The sequence below is a fragment of the Meleagris gallopavo genome, chromosome 9 (assembly GCF_905368555.1).
Source record: "Meleagris gallopavo chromosome 9, MGAL_WU_HG_1.1, whole genome shotgun sequence".
Classification (NCBI taxonomy): Eukaryota; Metazoa; Chordata; class Aves; order Galliformes; family Phasianidae; genus Meleagris; species Meleagris gallopavo.
In genome coordinates this window covers 2,344,558-2,362,337 of record NC_139412.1, presented here as the reverse complement: position 1 = coordinate 2,362,337, position 17,780 = coordinate 2,344,558, and the positions used below count along the sequence as shown (strand labels likewise).

The 17,780-nt window shown below is 52.0% G+C and overlaps 1 protein-coding gene across 1 annotated transcript; it reads left to right on the top strand.

The window, feature by feature from the left end:
* Positions 1–399: 399 nt before the first annotated feature.
* FOXO4 (forkhead box O4) lies at positions 400–17,198 on the top strand. Its single transcript, XM_010715131.3, has 3 exons — positions 400–1,031; positions 8,159–9,399; positions 12,695–17,198. The coding sequence occupies exons 1-2, from the start codon at positions 606–608 to the stop codon at positions 9,380–9,382; spliced, it is 1,650 nt and encodes a 549-aa protein (XP_010713433.2). The 5' UTR covers positions 400–605; the 3' UTR covers positions 9,383–9,399; positions 12,695–17,198.
* Positions 17,199–17,780: the final 582 nt, after the last annotated feature.

Sequence of the window (17,780 nt, the reverse complement as noted above, 5' to 3'; positions counted from 1 at the left end):
CCTGTGTAACGAGAGTACGTATTCATATCACAGGGCACAGACGATCACAACCCCAGAATCTGTATGCTCGCCGGGGCCCCGGAACCTGATTAATACAACGAACGTGTTCGGGCCCATCGCGCTTTGCGCGCCGCTCCCGTCCTGACGCCGCGCTCCCATCCCTGGCGGGGCAGTGTCCGAACGAACCGATTTCCTCACAAGACACGCAAGGCCCACAAAAGGGGCACAGGGCGGGTGAGGGCTCGGTTATGTAAGCGCGGCCGCCGCGGCGCCCGCTGGGAGCTGTAGGCACGCGGCCGCACCGCCTGCCACGCTCTCTCGTCGGAGCCACGCCTCCGTCTCTCCGCCCCTCCGGCGCGGTACTCGCCCGGAGTTGTAGTCCGCCGCCCGCCCTCGGCCACGCGCCGCTGTCCCGCCAGGACTACATTTCCCAGGGTGCCCCTCGCGCGCACGCGCACCGCGCGGTGCTGCTCCCTGGTAAACAGAGCGGCGCGGCGGCGGCGGAGGGTTCGGGGTTGACAAAGGGGCCGCGGGCCGAGCCCATGCGCCGCCGCGGAGCGCGTCAGGCCCGGCGGGGCGCGGTGCGGCGGCGCTGAGCGGGGCTCATGGCGGAGGCGGGCGGCGCGGCGGCGGCACCGCCGGACATCGACCCGGACTTCGAGCCGCAGAGCCGGCCGCGCTCCTGCACCTGGCCCTTACCGCGGCCCGAGCTGCCCGCGGGCGCGGCCGAAGCGGGCGGAACGGGCGCGGCGGCGGAGGAGGGCGCGGGTGGAGCGGCGGCGGCGGCGGCGGGGCCCGGGCGGACCGAGGGGGCGCGGGCCGGAGGCGGCGGCGGAGCGGCGGCGGCGGCGCGGAAGGGCGGCTCCCGGCGGAACGCGTGGGGCAACCAGTCGTACGCCGAGCTGATCAGCCAGGCCATCGAGAGCGCGCCCGAGAAGCGGCTGACGCTGGCGCAGATCTACGAGTGGATGGTCCGATCCGTACCCTACTTCAAGGACAAGGGGGACAGCAACAGCTCCGCCGGATGGAAGGTGCGCGGGGCCCGGGGCCGCGGGGTCGCTTCGAGACGCTCCTTCTGTTCGCTCTCCCCGCGGGGCCGTTCGCGGCCGCGTTCACCTGTTGCTCCTCGTCCCGCTCCGTGCCGGTATCGCGGCCCGGCGCTGTGCCTCGTTGCGCTCGCTCCTCGTGTCCTCTGGGCTGTGCTGGAAGGAACAGAGCTGCCGCAGAGGCCGTCGAGGAGCTGCTGAGGCATCGGCTGAAGGGTTTTTTAACTCGAGGCCGCAGTTCTTTGTCGCCCCGGTGCGCAGGGCTCCGTGTAAATAACAGTTTCATAGCAGGCATTCTTGGCGTTAAGGACCTCCTTTAAAAGCGTGCTCTGTCTGAAAGTCGCTTTGCGGGGACTGAGGACCTCTGCTGGAGTTTGGCATAGGGAAAACGCACCTCAGAGCTGCAAACATCTTCCTATCTGCCCTCTCCTACTGCTCTGTGCATGGGCAGGTTCTGCATTCAGTTAAAGACCCGGCTCCGCTTCCATCCTCTGAGGTTGGCAGCTGCAGTGCATATGCTGCTCGGTCAGGTGGGCTCCAGCAAAGAGAAGGGGTGATGTGAGAGCTGGGCTGTGAAACAGCCCCATGAGCTGCATGCATATGTACCTCACAGCAGCTGCCCCAGGAGTGGGGGCTGAAGGGGCAGCACCGCAGTGATGCTGTGCTCCTGTTTGCAGCCTGAGCTGCAACGTGAGCCGGTGGGTTTGGGGCTTCCACAACTCCGGCTCTGCGTTCCTCTCCTGTGTGACTGAGCACCCGGTCAGCGCTGAGAGTCAGCTTTGCTTCTAACGGTGTTGGTGGGGATGCCTGCAGCTGGCGCAGCTCTGAAGGGGCTCACTGAGCTCACTGAGCAGCTGTGGGAGTCCTGTTGGCTGGAGAGAGGGCAGGAGTGGTGGGAGAGGTGCAGCTGTCTCAGCCCAGGTTGGCATGGATTGACACAGAACTTTTTCACACTGTATTTCTCACACTTTTTGACAGCTAAGCGTAGTTTAGCTAAATTTGAGTATCCGTGCGTATTTCTTCGTGTTAAATCTCTTCTTTGTGCAGGTTGAACCATCATTAAGCTTCAGTTTGAGGCAGGACACGGTTGTTCTTTTCAGTAGGTTTGGGAGGCTCATGGCAGAGGGTTCTCCCACCTCGGGCTGTGCACGTTGTGCTGCTCCTACTGTTGCACAGACTCGTGTTCTTCTGACAAACAGTTCCTGGAACGGTGTCTGTTCTCTTCAGGAATGTGTCTGCATCTGTTTGGCAGCAGAGCCTGAATCTGAAGTTCTGTCTTATTAAATGTATCCCAGGATGTTGTGGGGAAGCTGAAGCATCGTGCCCAGCTGGGCGCTGCAGTAAGTGGGCATGAAGCTTGGTAAAGCATGGCTGTCCTCTTATATGAATGTGCAAAGGGACTGTTGGCCTTACGTATCGTGTTTAGGAAATGTAGTCAGATTTAACGTTCAGAAAGATGGAAATGGGGATCTGTGCACAGGGGAAAGCAACCTGTGCTCTGTCGCTGTTCTGCAATGATTTTTTCCTCGTGATGAAGTTCCTTTGTAGCCCTGCAGCCTGAGGGCTGCTTCATCCCATCCAGACTGCCACAGAGATGTGTGGGGAGCTCCAGTTCTTTTTGCTCAAGTTAAGGACTCTTCTGGGCAGCTTTTTCAGTGTTGAACTGAGTGAGTTTGGATAAGGGAACCAAAGGTGGAGCTGCTGCCCAGTGCTGCTGGGATGCTAAGATGCCTTCAGCCCCCTGAGCTGTGATGTTCCTGCTGTCCTACCAGACACACTGGTAATGTATCGCGTTGTGTAGTTCTAATAGAGAATTTTAGATGGGAAGTTAAAGAAGTGAATGTGTTTAGAGCATTATACACATCTGCTCTAGTTAATATAAAACCTGTGAAGTCTTTGTTGCTTCAGAATGGCTTTGCAGCTGCTTTACCCCAGCACACAATGGAGGGAAACACAGCTGTTACGGTCTGTGAGGGTGTGACCTCTGAATTCAGGAAAACTCAGTTCTCAGGAAGGTGCTGTTTGCTGTTCCTGAACTGTGTGAGGGGCCAGACCTGCTGGGTGTGCAGTCTGTCTGCTCCCTAATGTAATTCAGCTGGGGTTAAGAATTAACCGGGCTGGGGGGAGAAGTGTTGGCGCAGGGGTGTGCCTGCAGCCGCTGTAATCCTCTCGTGGGCTCTGCAAGCTGCTCCAGGATAAGAGGATCATTGCTTCCGGCTCTCTGCCTGTAGGATGGGGGGCGTGGGGGCTTTGGGCCGAGCTGTGCCTTGCTCAGCAAGAGGACACAAACCCCTCTGCAGCTGTCCCTGTGTGCTCCTGTTGCACTTTGTGTGTCTGCGACTATAAGCAGATTCAGCACAGTGATGGGCACAAAGAATGTGGTCCCGTCCAGCGCAGGGCCACGTTCCAAAGCCAGGCTTGTAACGTTCTACCAAACCCCCTGTCTTCTCTTCTGTAGGAGCAGAAGGAACTTGAAGCTGGCCTCTTCCACATCACTTCAGCGTAGGGAAGATCAGCCTTTTCCTATGTGTGCAGTGGAAAGGAAAGGACAAACGGTTCTGCAGCATAGCAGTGGTTGCAGGAGGCTGAAGTGCCACGCTGTGTTCTGGCACTCTGTGTTTGCTTCCATTCAGATGTGTGTGTGCATGGTGCAACAATTCCAGTGGCTGCACTGCAGATCACAAGGAGGAGGGACTTCTCTGACTGCTACAGCTGTGACAGCAGCTTTGAAAGTCCTCCATAGAAGAGCAGCAGCCAGAAAGCAAAAGCAGCCCTGGCTGGGAGGTTCTGCAGGTTATCCTCACACCTTGCAAATGAGTTCCAATTCAGTTCCAATTAAGCGCGTGCTTGTTTTGCTGGAGGTGAGCTGTTCATCATTCATTGGCTCACTGACTGCTGCCCAGCCAGTTTCACTTTTTCTGTAGGCAGATGTACAGAGAGCAGTCGTAGAATCGTTGACAGGTTGTGAAGCCCTTCGGAGTATTTCCCTGTTGTTGCCTGCTGAGGCACAATTGGCTGCGTGCCCAAAAGCCGTAAAGCAAAAGGAAATGTAAAACTGAAGCTCAGCATTTTAGCTCTGAGCAAGGTGCTGTTCTGCACGAGCTTCAGTCCAGTGCACATCTGTATGTGGGGAGGGCTCAGCATGGAGCCTGGCTGCCCACTGCCCACAGCTGCTGGCTGTGCAGAGAGGGAGGCAGAGGTGGTGTTAATCTCCCTCAGGCGTTCTGTCAGTGAAAATGAAGAGGTGTGCATTCTACATCGCTTTGATTGCTGATGTTGTCGCTGTCGTCATTGGCACCTAACTAAATTTAACAGAAACCAGAACAGAGTAACCTACAGAGGTACAACAGAGCCATGCTGCATTAGATTTGTGGGGGTTCTTTTTAAGTTCTGTGGGTGATTCTTGTTTTTCCTTCCCAGGGTGCAGTTGTTCTGGTCCAAGAAGGGGAGAGTTCTCCTTTTGGCAGCATTCCCTCTGCCCCATGCAGTGTGCTCCAACCCTTGGGAGCTTTTGCTGCTCCCTGTCCGTTTGGCAAAGCTGCATTGCTGGGAGATGAATTTTGCAGCACAGCTTCATCTATCAGGCAGCCCTGAAAGGCAGAAGCTCCTGGGATGCTGGCATGGCTTGTTCCAACAAGTTCCTCCTGCTCTATCTAATCCCAAATAGCTTTTGCTGTGTCTGCCTGCCTGCCATGTTCAACATCTAAAGTGTCACGGTTTCCCTCTTTTAGAGAGCTAGGATTTCCTCCTTCTGAGCTCAGAAAGATTGCAGAGAGGGGAAAACGTCCCTCCTAAGCAGCAGCTTTCTGTCTGCGAGGCTGAGGCCTGCACCCGTGCTGGAGGGCGGCTGCAGGGACACGGCTCAGCTCTGGAGCAGTTGTTTACTTGCTGGAGCACAGCTTTGCAAAATCTCTGCCATGAAGCCTTTTCCCAAAGCCTTGGGAGCCAAGTGACGGGGTGAGTGCTGAGACAGGCACTGACAAATGTGGGAGGCGGGGCGTCCTCCCTCGTGCAGCCTCTGAAGAATGCCGTGGCAAATTATAATTCAGTGCAATTACAGGCCTGGCTTTGGAACATGGCCCTGTGCTGGATGTGACCGTGTTCTTTGTGTGCCCGCGAGGCAGTGAGAATGCAGTGCAGGGATTGCACGTCTTGTTTTTCTTTTTGTTCTGTCCCCGATTCTTCAGAGAGACTTTTTTTTTTTTTTTTTTTTTTTTTTTTTTGCTGAGGCTTCCTCTGGGATTTGTGGTAGCAACTTTTGAGACTTTGTCAGAGAAATGGCTGCGGTGCTGATGGAGCATTGCCTGAAAACCCAGGCAAACGTGGGCAGTGGGATGGGCAACAACCCCAGCCTACCCTTGAAGCCATGCAGTGCCTTGGAAGGGCCATCGCTGGCTTCTGTAGGAAGCAGCTGTGTGCTGCGGGTGGGATGTGATGCGCTGTCTGGAAGGCCGCTGGGGAGAGCTGATGGCCTTAGGCACCACCTGGTGGGTGATGCTTTGCCTGCAGACCAAACGGGGCTCTGCACTGTGCTGCTGCGTGGCGGCACGGATCGCTCCTTTCCTTTATGTAGAGCCAGGAGATGTTATCAACTGAGAAGATTCAGTGTAGTAATAACTGCTGGGGAACGAGGAGGTGGTTTGCGTGCTGTTAGGCACGCAGCTGTGGCTGTTGGTGTGTGTATGCTGCCCCAGACATGGAGTGGTTGGGGCCTGGGGAATCACTGATTGTTTAAGTAAATGTTTCTGGCCAAGCTTTAATCTGTGTAATAGCTGTCATTAATTTCCTTCTAGTCTGAATGTGGTTTAAAGGCATCAACTCCGATCCAAAAGGGATCAGAGACCCCAGTGGGGGCTTTTTTTCACTGCAACACACAGCTGTTCTCCATAAGATTCTCTATGAGATGCAGTCGCCCATTCCCCAGCTCATTGCCGAAGAGGTTCCCATGGCTTTGGCACCATCCTGTCCCCATCCCCACACTCAGGCTGTGCTCTGCCTGGAGGCACTGCAGGCACTGCAGACCCACAGCCCGTGTTGGCACCCAGTATCAGCATTGCAGAGCACCCAGACTGCTCTGCAGCATCTCTGAAGTTAATTGCAGCTCTGCTTTTAGTTCAAGTTGCTTAACGTCGAGAAAGGAAATACGTCAGGGTTGCCTAGGGGACTGAATTCTGTCATTTCCTCTCCTGCCAGGTTTCACTTGGAGTTCTGCGGTTATTTATGGTGAATTTTCCGCTCGCTTTCTCAGTGAGATTTGAGGGTGCCCTCCGTGTGTCAGACCTGCGTCACTCTGACAGCTGCATCCTCATGCTGGGGAGCACACGGCGTGGAAGCTGCCAGGGCAGGGGCTCCTCTCATCCCCATGGCTGAGTTTGCTGCTTGCATGATACACAGCCAGCCCAGCGCACCCCTGACCACACATCTGTTCTGTTCTGTACTTCTGTTAGCGTGGAGATAGCCCAAAAGCAAAGCACAGCTGAAAGAGGAGCCTGAGAGCCGTGTGCTGTGCGGAGGGAGATGGAGCAGTGCAGCCTCCATCTGTGTCTGTGGCCACTGACCATCGTGGCTGCTTAGCAGGGATGTTTGTGAGCCCTTTGCTACCTTTTGTGCAAGGGTTTCAGGCTTCCCAAAATAGCTATCTCAAGATGTCTTCTTTCAAGCTGCTGTTCAGCCAGAAAATTTGGTACTAAAACTTAGGATGTGGAAAGTGATGTTATTAGGATGTGGAAAGTGATGTTATTAGGATGTGGAAAGTGATGTTATTTTTCTTCAGGTTTTGTTGCTCACGGATCTCTTGTAGCAATGCAGGAACACTTGCCCAGTCCTGCAGACTGCATTGGTGTGTCTACAGCAACTCACAAGTTAATGTCAGGGGGATGAGTGAAGATCTGGGAGGTTCTTGCTGTAGGAGCATGCATAGCAAGCGTGGTCACTTGGGGAGTGGGGCAGTGCTTTGGAAATGAGGGCAACAGCTTCCCAGGAGATGGTACCACTCTGATTGGTGTTCTGGACGTGGAGAAGAATGAAAGTGAGAGTAAGAGCTTGTGTGTCCTTTGGGAATGTTTTTCTCCAAATCCTCAACAGCCAATGATTGAAATAAGAGCTGACACAGAACCATTTGCACATCTCCTTCCATCTGCACTAAACTTTCCACTGTGCCCATGGTGTTTATCTGCAGATTCTCTGCTTTAGGACAGTATGTTTGAGGTGGACAAAATGAGCATGGTAAGGACTCAGATGAGAGGAAAGGGTGGGGAGAGGGAAAGCCAGCAGGCAGGAAGAGCTGTGCTTAGAAGCAGTGGAAAAGGATGATAAAAGCACAGTTGGTTCAGAGCGGTGATGTTGTGCGTGAAAACTGAAGGCTGCTCTGAGCCTTTTAGCTTGTATGACACAGGCGTTGCCTTGGTCCACTGTTGTGCTACTGATAAAGCAGCTTTTAATTATGTGCAATTTGCCCATCTGAACTAATTAAGTGCCCAGCACAGGCTTTGGGGAGACTCATGGAGGGTCTGCCCAAACAGCCTGCTGATCCTAAAGCACAGGGAGGTTTATCAGCACAGTTGCAGGATGAAAATTTGCTTTGACATCAATGTGCAGCCATTTTAGCTGGCAGTTTCTAGCAAAGCTCAACCACATGAAGGGTGTTGGGAGGGACGAGGAATGCATGCTTTGCCAAATGGGAAGATGGGAGAGGCTAAAACTGGCATGTACCGTGTGGGAGTGCATTATCAGCTTGAACATCTTACCCCATTAGAAGCACACCGCGTACTGCATCCTTGCAGAGTGAGGCTGGCAGCCTCCAGCCTTAGCAGGACTCCTGCTCCACAGATTCTCTCTTGTTTGTATTGGAGGTGAAAAAGGTGACGGGTAAATGGAATTGGGAGTGTTGTGTCAGTACTGTGGTGGTTTCACACCTGGTGCTGCAGTGAGGCACTGCACTTCTTGCTGGTGCTGTCAAGCATGTTCAAGCAGAAATAGCAGGCTTTAGACAAGTAGCACTTTGCTATGCCTTTCTTCTCTGGATGCTGTTTGAATACACTGTGAGATTTCTAATTGAGAGGTGTGGTGTAAGCAGTCCTCACATCTTGTATTTTTTTTTGTTTTCTTTTCAGAACTCTATTAGGCATAACCTGTCTCTGCACAGCAAGTTCATTAAAGTTCATAATGAAGCCACGGGGAAGAGTTCCTGGTGGATGCTCAATCCTGAAGGTGGTAAAAGTGGAAAAGCACCAAGAAGAAGAGCTGCATCTATGGACAACAGCAGCAAACTCGCTAAAGTCAGAAGTAAAGCATCCAAAAAGAAGCCCCCTCTCCAGTCTGCACCAGAAGCCACTGCTGACAGCCCTGGCTCCCAGTTCCCAAAGTGGCCTGGGAGCCCATCCTCGAGAAGCAACGAGGACTCTGACGTGTGGAACACTTTCAGGCCTCGAACCAGTTCCAATGCAAGCACCATCAGTGCCAGGCTTTCTCCAATCCTCACCGAGCAGGATGACCTCCACGACGAAGAGCTTCTCCCGTCTATGGTGTACTCCAGTGCGTCCAGCAACGTTCCACCAACCGTGACGGAGGAGCTTGAGCTCATCGATGGGTTGAATTTGATGTCTCCCAGCTCATCTGTGCTGTCTACTCAGCAATCCGCCTCCAGTGGTCAGATCCAGAGAGATTCCAGCTTTTCCTTGAGGAGCCCAAATGCGGCTGGTCAGACCACTACGTTTGGCAATTCCCTGTTTAACCCTGTTGAAATGTCTCTGCAGAGTTCTGTCAGCCATTTCTCCGGCCCGCAGACCTTGGAAGCTCTTCTGACACCCGGCTCTCCGCCTCCAAGGGATGTGCTGATGACTCAGGTGGATCCAGTTCTCCCGCAGACTGGTGGCAGGATGAGCAGCCGAACTCTTCTGCTTCTAGGTGGACAATCCACTCAGAGTAAGATGAGCTCAGGCAACGTGCGAGGAAAGCCTGCAGAGCAGCAGGCAGAACCAGTTGGTGCCAGTGTTTTGCCATCAACGCTTCCTATAGTAGCATCTCCTCAAAACACTGCCAGCATTAACAGTTTGAAGACTCCAGTTTCTGCAACAGCTGCCCAGTCGGTGCAGCTGGGCAGTCCTCCACTGCTTTCTTCTGCTGGCCCTGCTCCTCTGGGCTTGAACCAGGACAGGCTGCCCATTGACCTGGACATTGACATGTACATGGAGAATCTTGAATGTGATATGGATTACATAATCAACAGTGAACTCATGGATGGAGAAGGACTGGATTTTAATTTTGAACCTGTTCCGTCTACTCCCAGCTATCCCAGCAGCTCACAGGCTTCCAGCCACACCTGGGTACCAAGTTAACTTCAGGAGCACAAAAGGTAAGCGGTGCCATGTAGAGTACCACGGCTCTGTTGTAACAGCATCAGCCCTGTCTGGGAAGCTTCCTGTGCCCCACTGTCAGTAGTGGAAGAGAAGTCTTTGGAAGAGAGAGTTCTCTTTCAGGACAAAGCTCTGGTAGAGCTGCATTCCCTATTAGAAGGGGAAAGACTGTGAAGGAGAGTGGATTTAACTTGACCAGGTAGTAAGTTTCTTAATGAAGTAGAGCAGCAAACTGAATGAAATTCTTGCTGTCTCTCATTAGCAAAGATGTCTGTTCTACAGGCGGTTGGTCTTTTCCATTTGATGCTTTTAGCTCTGAATTTGACATGAGAACGTATTCTGCTTACATGAAAATGGTACATTCAGAGCTGTTGAACTGAGCAGGCACACGCTCTGTTTCTATCCAGGTTGTAATTATGCTTGCAATGTTTTCTAGTATGCAAAGCCTATCTGTTTCATGATTGTCTGCTTTGCCTGCATGTAGCAGGACACAGATGCTCTCGGTTATCTGCCCTTCTGCCTTTCCCTTATCTGGAAATGGTGTCTGTAAGGTCTGGTTTACCTGTTTGTCAGCCTATGCAGCCATTAGAATGGAAGAGGAAGAGAAAATGGGAGTGTGTGGTGTGAGTGGGGATGGAAGGAGGAAGGATGTGTCAGTGGTGTCACACCGGAGATGTAGGCATGTTTCACACTTGGAGCTCACCTAACTAATGGAAAAGGGGCAGTTTCCTTATGGGCTGAGGCACAGGCTGGGTACTGGTTGGGAGGTGGAAGAGTTGCCAGGAGTATATCCTGAGGAGACAGATGTGGGATTTGTTGGTGTTGCAAGCTCAATTTATAATGCTGGGCAGATGGAAGGGCAAACTGCAGATATTGCTTGAGTTGTGGGAAGCTCTTGAGCTTCAAAATGATGGAGGATGAGCAGAATTATCATGTGCTTGACCTTAATACTCATTCCAAGGCAAGTGAGTAACCTGAAGACAGTCTTGCTTTGAGCAAGGAGTTTTGACTGGGTGACCTCTGGAGGTTCCTTCAGCCTGAGTTCTCTGCTGATTGCTGCTGCTGTTCATGCTGCAGGTCAGATATCAGGCTGAACACTTCCCTGTTCTGCACCAGTAAAGCCTTCCAGGCAAGTACTATGGACTGGATGCAATGAAATGCTGTCCTTTGGGCCTGTGATGCTTAAACATTGATACACCATTATATATTGACTTTTTAAGCACAGTTGAATGCCTTTCCCCTGTTTCCTTGCTGGGCTTTTTATAACCTTGTGCACTCATTAAGTGTGCTCTGCTGAATTACAGTGTTTGCCTTAAATTGGGCATCTGCACTTCAGGTGGAATATGGAAACTCAGTTTTGATTCAAAGCTCTTCAGCCGTGTGAAGAGAGTTTGCAAGCTGGTGGCAGAGGCTGGTGCATCCTCAGCGCTGTTTCCATGGGGCCTTGTCCTGAGCTCTGGTGGTTCTGTATGCCATGCATCACATCTGGAGAGCGCATCCACTTTATGGAAGGAAATGTTCACAGGAGTGTTTATGAAACGTGGATGCTGCAGATATCCTGCAGTCCTGACTGCATCCGTTAGCTGGGCTGGATAGTCAACAGAATACAGCATGTCACACACAGCTTTATTTTTTGTAGGGGTATAAAATAGGGGAAGCTGACCAAATGTTTATCAAAGGGTAGGGACTAGTGCTGGTGAAGCTATGGCTGCAATGGAGGGCAGAGGGAGAAGATGAGGCTCCTAGCAGCAGCTGTGCTCTTGTTCAATACATTCAGTGCGTGTGTTGTTTAATCAAAGCAGAGTAACCTTGTTCTGGTGTGCCAGGCTTTCATATTGCCGTGTGAAGTTCACACTGGTGAAAACTACCGTGGATGACTGCTAACCTTAGAGCCCTCCTAAGCAGTGTCTGCAGGCTGGTCTGTGTCCCCTTGGGTCGGGTATGGCTGAAATGCTGAGCAAAAGCTGCTCGTCAGTGAGTGCTGGTGGTCATGCCCTGTGATTTGGAACAGTCACTGTTCCTCACGATGCGCAGAGCAGACATGACTTTATCCCCTTCTGCTGTGTTAAGCACTGATGAGTGTGTCCACAGCTCCTCAGTGCTCTGCTTAGGCCCCTTTACATGGAGATGAAAGATCCAACACCAAACCCTTGCCTCTGCCCAGCAGTGATGCAAAGCCCTCAGAGTACCTCCTGGCCTGCAAGGAAGAGTGGAAGCATGCCACCACTTTCCTTGACTGGGAAACGTGGAAATGCTGCCATTTCTGCTGCTGACTGCATGGATAACTGTGGTTAAGGTGCTCGATGTGCAGAGTGCTTTGTGGGCTGAAGGCTGTGCAGGAAGCGTGGCCACATCTGGAAGTAGTGGTTGGCCTGCAGGTGCTCCTCCAGTGCTTCATGCTGGTGTCCCCTGTTGGTGGCTTTGTGCTTGCTCAGCCTCGTGCCTTTCTGTGCCATTTTGGTGTGAGATCCATCTGCTCTTCTGGTAGAGCTTAGTTAACGATCTTCACGCGTTCAGTTGGGATTTGCTCTGTAGCCTGCAAAGCCCTTTATCCCTCGCCCAGCTTGGGCCAGTCTCTGTGTTTCCATGCTGTTCTTTAATTCCTTTCAGTCCCAACACTGCATTTTGTTCTATTAGACATTTAATAGCTAACTGACCCCCCTGTGTTGTCTCACAGTTTCCCTGGAGCCTGTTGCTCTGGCTGCTTTTCTTCTTGTGGGGGCTGATCCCCTCCTGCTGCTTCTTCAGCTTCCCACAGGTTTCATTTTGTGCTCACCGGCGCTATTGCTGAATGGGATAGACTTGGTGCCCTGCATTTACCTTCTCATTCTGCCTCAGATAGTCTTAAATCTGCTGAGATCTCTCCCAAGCCTTGTTTGCTGCTCGGGGTCCAGCCAGAATGAGGCGGAGGGTCTTCGTCTTTTCCCTCCCAACTCACATTCGTGGCTGCTCTTCCTTGCTACTTTCCCACAGTGCTTCTGGTGGCAGCCCAGTCCTTAACACCTGCTTATCTCACGGAGCTTTGGTGCCATCAGCTCGCAGGAGGAGTGCTTACTTCTGACCTTTGTGCTTTTGTTTCGTCTTTCTGTCTCAATGGTACTCTGAGTTTGGGGCTGAGCAGTTGTGTCCTCTACTTGACTCCTCCATCAAGGTCTCTGTGTTTGTTCCCTAGTGTAAGTGGGCATCCTTTGAGCAGCACAGAGCTGACTGATAGTAACCATCTCCTTATCTGTGCATCCAGGATTGCCACCGAAGCTGAGATCTAACTGTGTTCACTCTTTTTCTTCTCCCTAGTGTCCTTCAGGTTTTGAACATTGGGTTCTGACTTCGCTTCCCACCCCTGGCAGAGAAAAGAACGGAGCATGTTGGATTTGCTTTCCCTGCACGCCACACCTTGGGCAGAAGGGGCTGCCCACCTGGGAAGAAGGGGCAAAACTGCATCTGGCTGCAACAGGAAGAGGTTAAAAATAAGAATCCTGTTATGTGCCACGTCTCTTCCTACAAACCTGACCCTGCCATGGACCTTCTGGGGAAACCCTGGGCTGTGTGTGTCCGGAGAGGAGCCCTGGGAGAAACCTTGGCCAGAAGCCTCTGTGGCGGGCAGTAGTGTTTTCCCATGTGAAGAGTTGGGTTTGCTGGAGGAATGTCTCCATGGCTGTCCTCTCTCTGCTACGGCAGAGTGTCCCAGTGCCTCGGGCTGGCGGAGGGCTGCTCGCTTCCCTCTTGCCTTGAAATAGTTGGACGTTTTCATTAAAGCCACCAGATGTGCACTTGGATTCCCACGGACTGGCTGAGGAATGGGAAGCATTGTGCTGGTGGAAGCCTGGTGGGAAGAGGGGTGCTGTTATGGGGCTGGGGTCGGTGGTTCCATTGTGCCCTTCTCACCGGATCAGCCGTCATCTTTGTGCAGCGAAGGGCTGTGGTTGTGGCATTAGGGGCTTCCTTCATTCATCTGAGAGAAGCAGTGTTGAGTTTTCCACTGTGCCAACTGTGCCCTGTTGAATCCTAAGCATGTTCAGAGAAGTCCCTATGCTGTTCTCAGCACATTCCCAATACACCAGGCTGATGTAAAATAGGCACGGGTGCCAATAGCTGTTTCTGGGACGTGAAAACATCATCTGGGGGTTTGTTTCTCATCTGTCATGCTACAGCAGAGAAGGGGAAAGCCTGGGTGTGGCCTTAACAGAGCCCTGGTTGCTTTTCAGAAGGGCATTTTCTATAGATGAAATATTTTTTTACTAATCTGGGAACTTTCTACAGTGAATATGAAGCCAATGTTAAGTGTGTCCCCGTTAGGCGTATCGGGAGCCTCTGAGGAGGTGCCAGTGACAGACTTCTTTTTCAAAGCTGTATTAGGAACAAACATATTTGATGTTGGATAATGTATATGATTGAGGGGAGAGTTGGCAGATCCCCACAGTTTCCAACCGCCGTGGGGAAGGGTTGTACATTATTGTAATCTATATGTAAAAGTAGCTGCAAATTACATAGAAGCTTTTCTAAACCTTTTTAAATATATATTATATATTTTAATTGAAAATGAGATTATTGGATATAAAAAAAACCAACACTTGCTGCATCTGTCCCCTTGATAGCAGATAACACTACAGAGTGGGAGGGGACAGGCCTAAGGCATTTTGGGCCAAGAAGCTGAAGATGTCGTTAGTACAAGTGGGAAGAGCACTGCAGTGTAACTGGGGAATAACTGCCTCCACTAAAGCAAGTGGAAGGCACCAGCATGGCATTCAGCCACAGCTTCTCATGTGCTCCCCTGGATCCAGCATTCCCACTGTGCTGGGGAATGCCAGTCAGTAACTGCACTCCTCGTCCCTTCGGCAGCTGGGCTGCGTTGCAGGGATTCCCATTTGTGGGATGGTGTGGGCTTGGCCATGCTCCATCTGCTGGCTTCCAGGCAGAGCGATGGAGAGCACTAGCTGGTGTGTTTGGTAGCTGTCATCTTGGGTTCTGTGATTTTTATTTGTTGCTGGTGTTTCTTCTGCTGCTGGGGAGCACCTCCCTGGGGCTGTGTCAGAGCTTGTCGCATCTCTTGGTTCTTGCAGGACAGAAGCCAGGAAAGAGGAGACCAGTTCACTTGGCACATTTCTGCTGCCATTTGGTGCTGGCAGTGGCAAGACCTGGTGAGACATGGTGGTGCTTTTAGGGTATTCCAGTAGGCTGGGTCTGGCAGAACCCCTCTGGGCTCCTTGCTGAAGGAGGAGGTGGTTTCTGCTCTGGTTTCCATCATGCAGTGCCATGAGCCATGTTGTCTTGCCAGCTTGTCTGCTCTGTTGTCATGGACCTCATTTCGTTTTCATTTGAGTGGAGATTGGAACACTGGGAGTGGTTTGTCTGCCTGCCTGCACCAATGAGTCTTCAACAGCCTTATCCTCGGCATGCTCGGCCGTCAGAGCCCCTGTGTAGTCTGATAACCTCTGCTTTGAAGGCAGTCTCTGTGGCAGACCTCATGGCAATGCACTTAAAAATAATCCACCATCTGCATGTCTGGCCACACCTTGCTGCAGCAAAACCAGAAACATTGAGGAGGCAGATCATAAGCTGGGATACCAGGTCTTGAGCCAGGGATGCATATTCTCACTGCAGTTAGTTCATTACTCAAATCGACAGATAGCCTTTCCACAAACACCTCATGCTACATACAGCATGTATTGCACATAATGACTGGCCATTATGCTGATTCACTTAATAGATCCGGTGGGATTTGGGTTTTCTGGCTGATAATAGGCCACTTTGTTTGCTTGGACCCCCAGGGCAAACAAGTCCCATGATGTGCAGAGTGAGCTGACGGCTGCCGTGCTTAGGGGTGGTTCTGCTGCTTCACAGCTGTGTATCAAGGACAGGATAGCAGCACAGCCAGTGCTGCTCAGTGTGACTCTCTAATGCCTGTATCATGAAAACAGAGCCCAAAGCAATAGGAAGGGCGTTGTTAGCAACAGGTGCTCTCCATCCCTTCAACACAAAAGCAGCTGGCAAGGGCTGAAGGAGCTGGAGAGCATGTGCTGGTGCTGAGGATGGTGCTCAGTGAGCAATGAATGCAATGTTGTGGGCTCGGGCAGATTCTCTGCTTGTTGGTATGTGTGGCAGGGCGGTTTGGATCCCGGTCACGGAGGGCAGAGATGCTGAGAATTTGGGAGTTCTCCAACCCCTTCTCAAATAACTTCCCCTTCATAAAGCTTTTCTAGCCTGGGATGTTTCCTCATAGGACATAAAGGACTTTGAAGTTCTTAAACCACCGCTTGCTGAAGGCTGGGAGGAGAGGTCTCACTCAGCACTTCCCTGGGATTTGTGTTTGCTTCCGACAGATGCTGAGTGCAGCACAGCATCTCGGTGGGTCGTTGTTCTGAGGCAGCAGCAATGACCAGCAGGGACTTTTGGGGGCTGTTCCCGTAAGGAGGGATCGGGCTGGGGTTAGGGAGCAGCTCTGAGCCTGCTGGGGAAGGAGGGCAGGGGACGCTGCTGTGGGGACTGCTGCTCCCTGACAAGTGCCTGGGGGGCTCCTGGCGTGAAGCCCCCCGCCGTGCTGTGCACACCTTCCCTGTCCTCACCGTACCAAGTTCCGTTCACCTCCAGAGGATCAAATGCTGTCTTCCGCAACGTGAGGCCGCTGTGCTCTGGGCCCTGAAGGGTTCTGCCCATGGAGCCTGCTGGGAGGCACGTGTATTGCTTTCATTTACACCTGAGTTTAGCTAATTGCTTGAGACTTCTTCATAACTTGAGCGTATTTCACTACTACCAGCTCCCTGTCAAAGTTTGGGCTATTGAAAGCTGCTTAGAGCCCTTAATTTCCATAGCTGGTGTGTCTAAAACCACGACATCCCCCTGCCTGGGCTGCTTCACAAGCAGCAGTGCTGTCATTCTGCTAAGCGAGAGGAACGAACGCAGTGGGAGCATTCTGGAGCCCGGCTGTGCTCATAACTGAGGCTCATGCTAGAAGCAAGTAGCACTAATCAGCTTTTCCAAAGGAGATGCCTAGAAAGCTTTTCTATAGATCATGATTTGTTCATTTTCTTACTTAGGTGCTTATTTATAGTCACACTCAAATGCTGCAGTGCTAGCCTTGCTCCAGGAGGGAGAAACCTGTGTCTGGTGCTGTGGGTGGGGGTGTCTGGGGAGAGGGGGGGTCACCAAAATAACGTGCAAGTTTGGACCGTTGTCCAAAAAAACACTTGTATATCAATTTTGGGACGTGAACCTGAACAGGGATGGTGTAGGGTTTGCCTCAGCTGCATGCCTGGTGAAAAGTTTGTTCTGATTCACGTGGGGAAAAGCAAGCAGGAGGTGACTCCGGGTGCCTGAAGCTCAGTAGCGTGTGTAACTCATCACTACAGCTCATAACCCCTCGAGAAAGGGACCCTTGTGGTGCCAGGCAGGAGGGCATGGCCACAGCTGGTGCTCCCAAAGTGTCTGGAGAGTCTGGCTCTGCAGGGTAGGGCAGTTCTGCTGGAAGCAGCCTTCTTCAGAGTGCTGGGGCTGGTTTGGGGAAGAGGTGTTTCCAGCACAGCTTTCTGCACTGCCAGCACAGGCACTGCACATAGGATGGGCACCACGAGCGGATGCCTTTCCCACCCCATCTCCCTCTGCACACTTTCACCCATTTCTCATGAGAATTATTTTATTTTTTTTTTTTTTTACATAATAAATCTCTGCTTTTGTTTGCTCTCTGTAGCAGTGTAACTTCTGAACCATTACAGGCTCTTTGTTACCATCTGTGCTAGCAAGACTGTAGAATGTGCTAGACTAGGGGGGAATGTTTGACAAATAAAAAACCTGTAATCCTCTACTCTGTGTCTCATGCGGTTTGTTCTGGTGTGCTGATGGGGGCCCATTTTTATTGTTTTTTTTATTATTTATTGATTTCCTTGCCCTCAGCTTCTTTCCTTCACCTCCCCGTGCTGTCGGGGCAGCCTGGTGCCGGGGTGTCTGTGTGCCTGCCCTGTGAAAGCTGCAGTGTGCTCCCAGGAGTGCAGATCTCTGTGGTGCCAGTGGTGCTGCCAAGCTCTGAAGCTGACCCTGGGCAGCTGTAACTTCTGCAGGACTGTTCTGGAATTGTGCTGACCTGCTGAGAGCTTGTCCTCCTTGACCTGAGTGCAAATGGCTCTGTTCACTTGTATTCCACTGTGAGTGCCAGCAGTCGTGCTGGCTGTTCTAGGAGCACAGAGGTGGAGTTGCTGCTCCATCCAGCAGATGCTGTCCGTTAGGATGTCAATGAGCTTCTATCCTTGTGTACTCTAATGTCACTGTCACACAAGATGTTTATGGTCAGATACTTGTATTAAAAGGTGGGGGTAGCTTGGTATTCAGTAAGGTCTGAGGAAAGAATACTGTTGAAAAAGTGTGAAATCGGTGGTTGCTAGTAACTTTT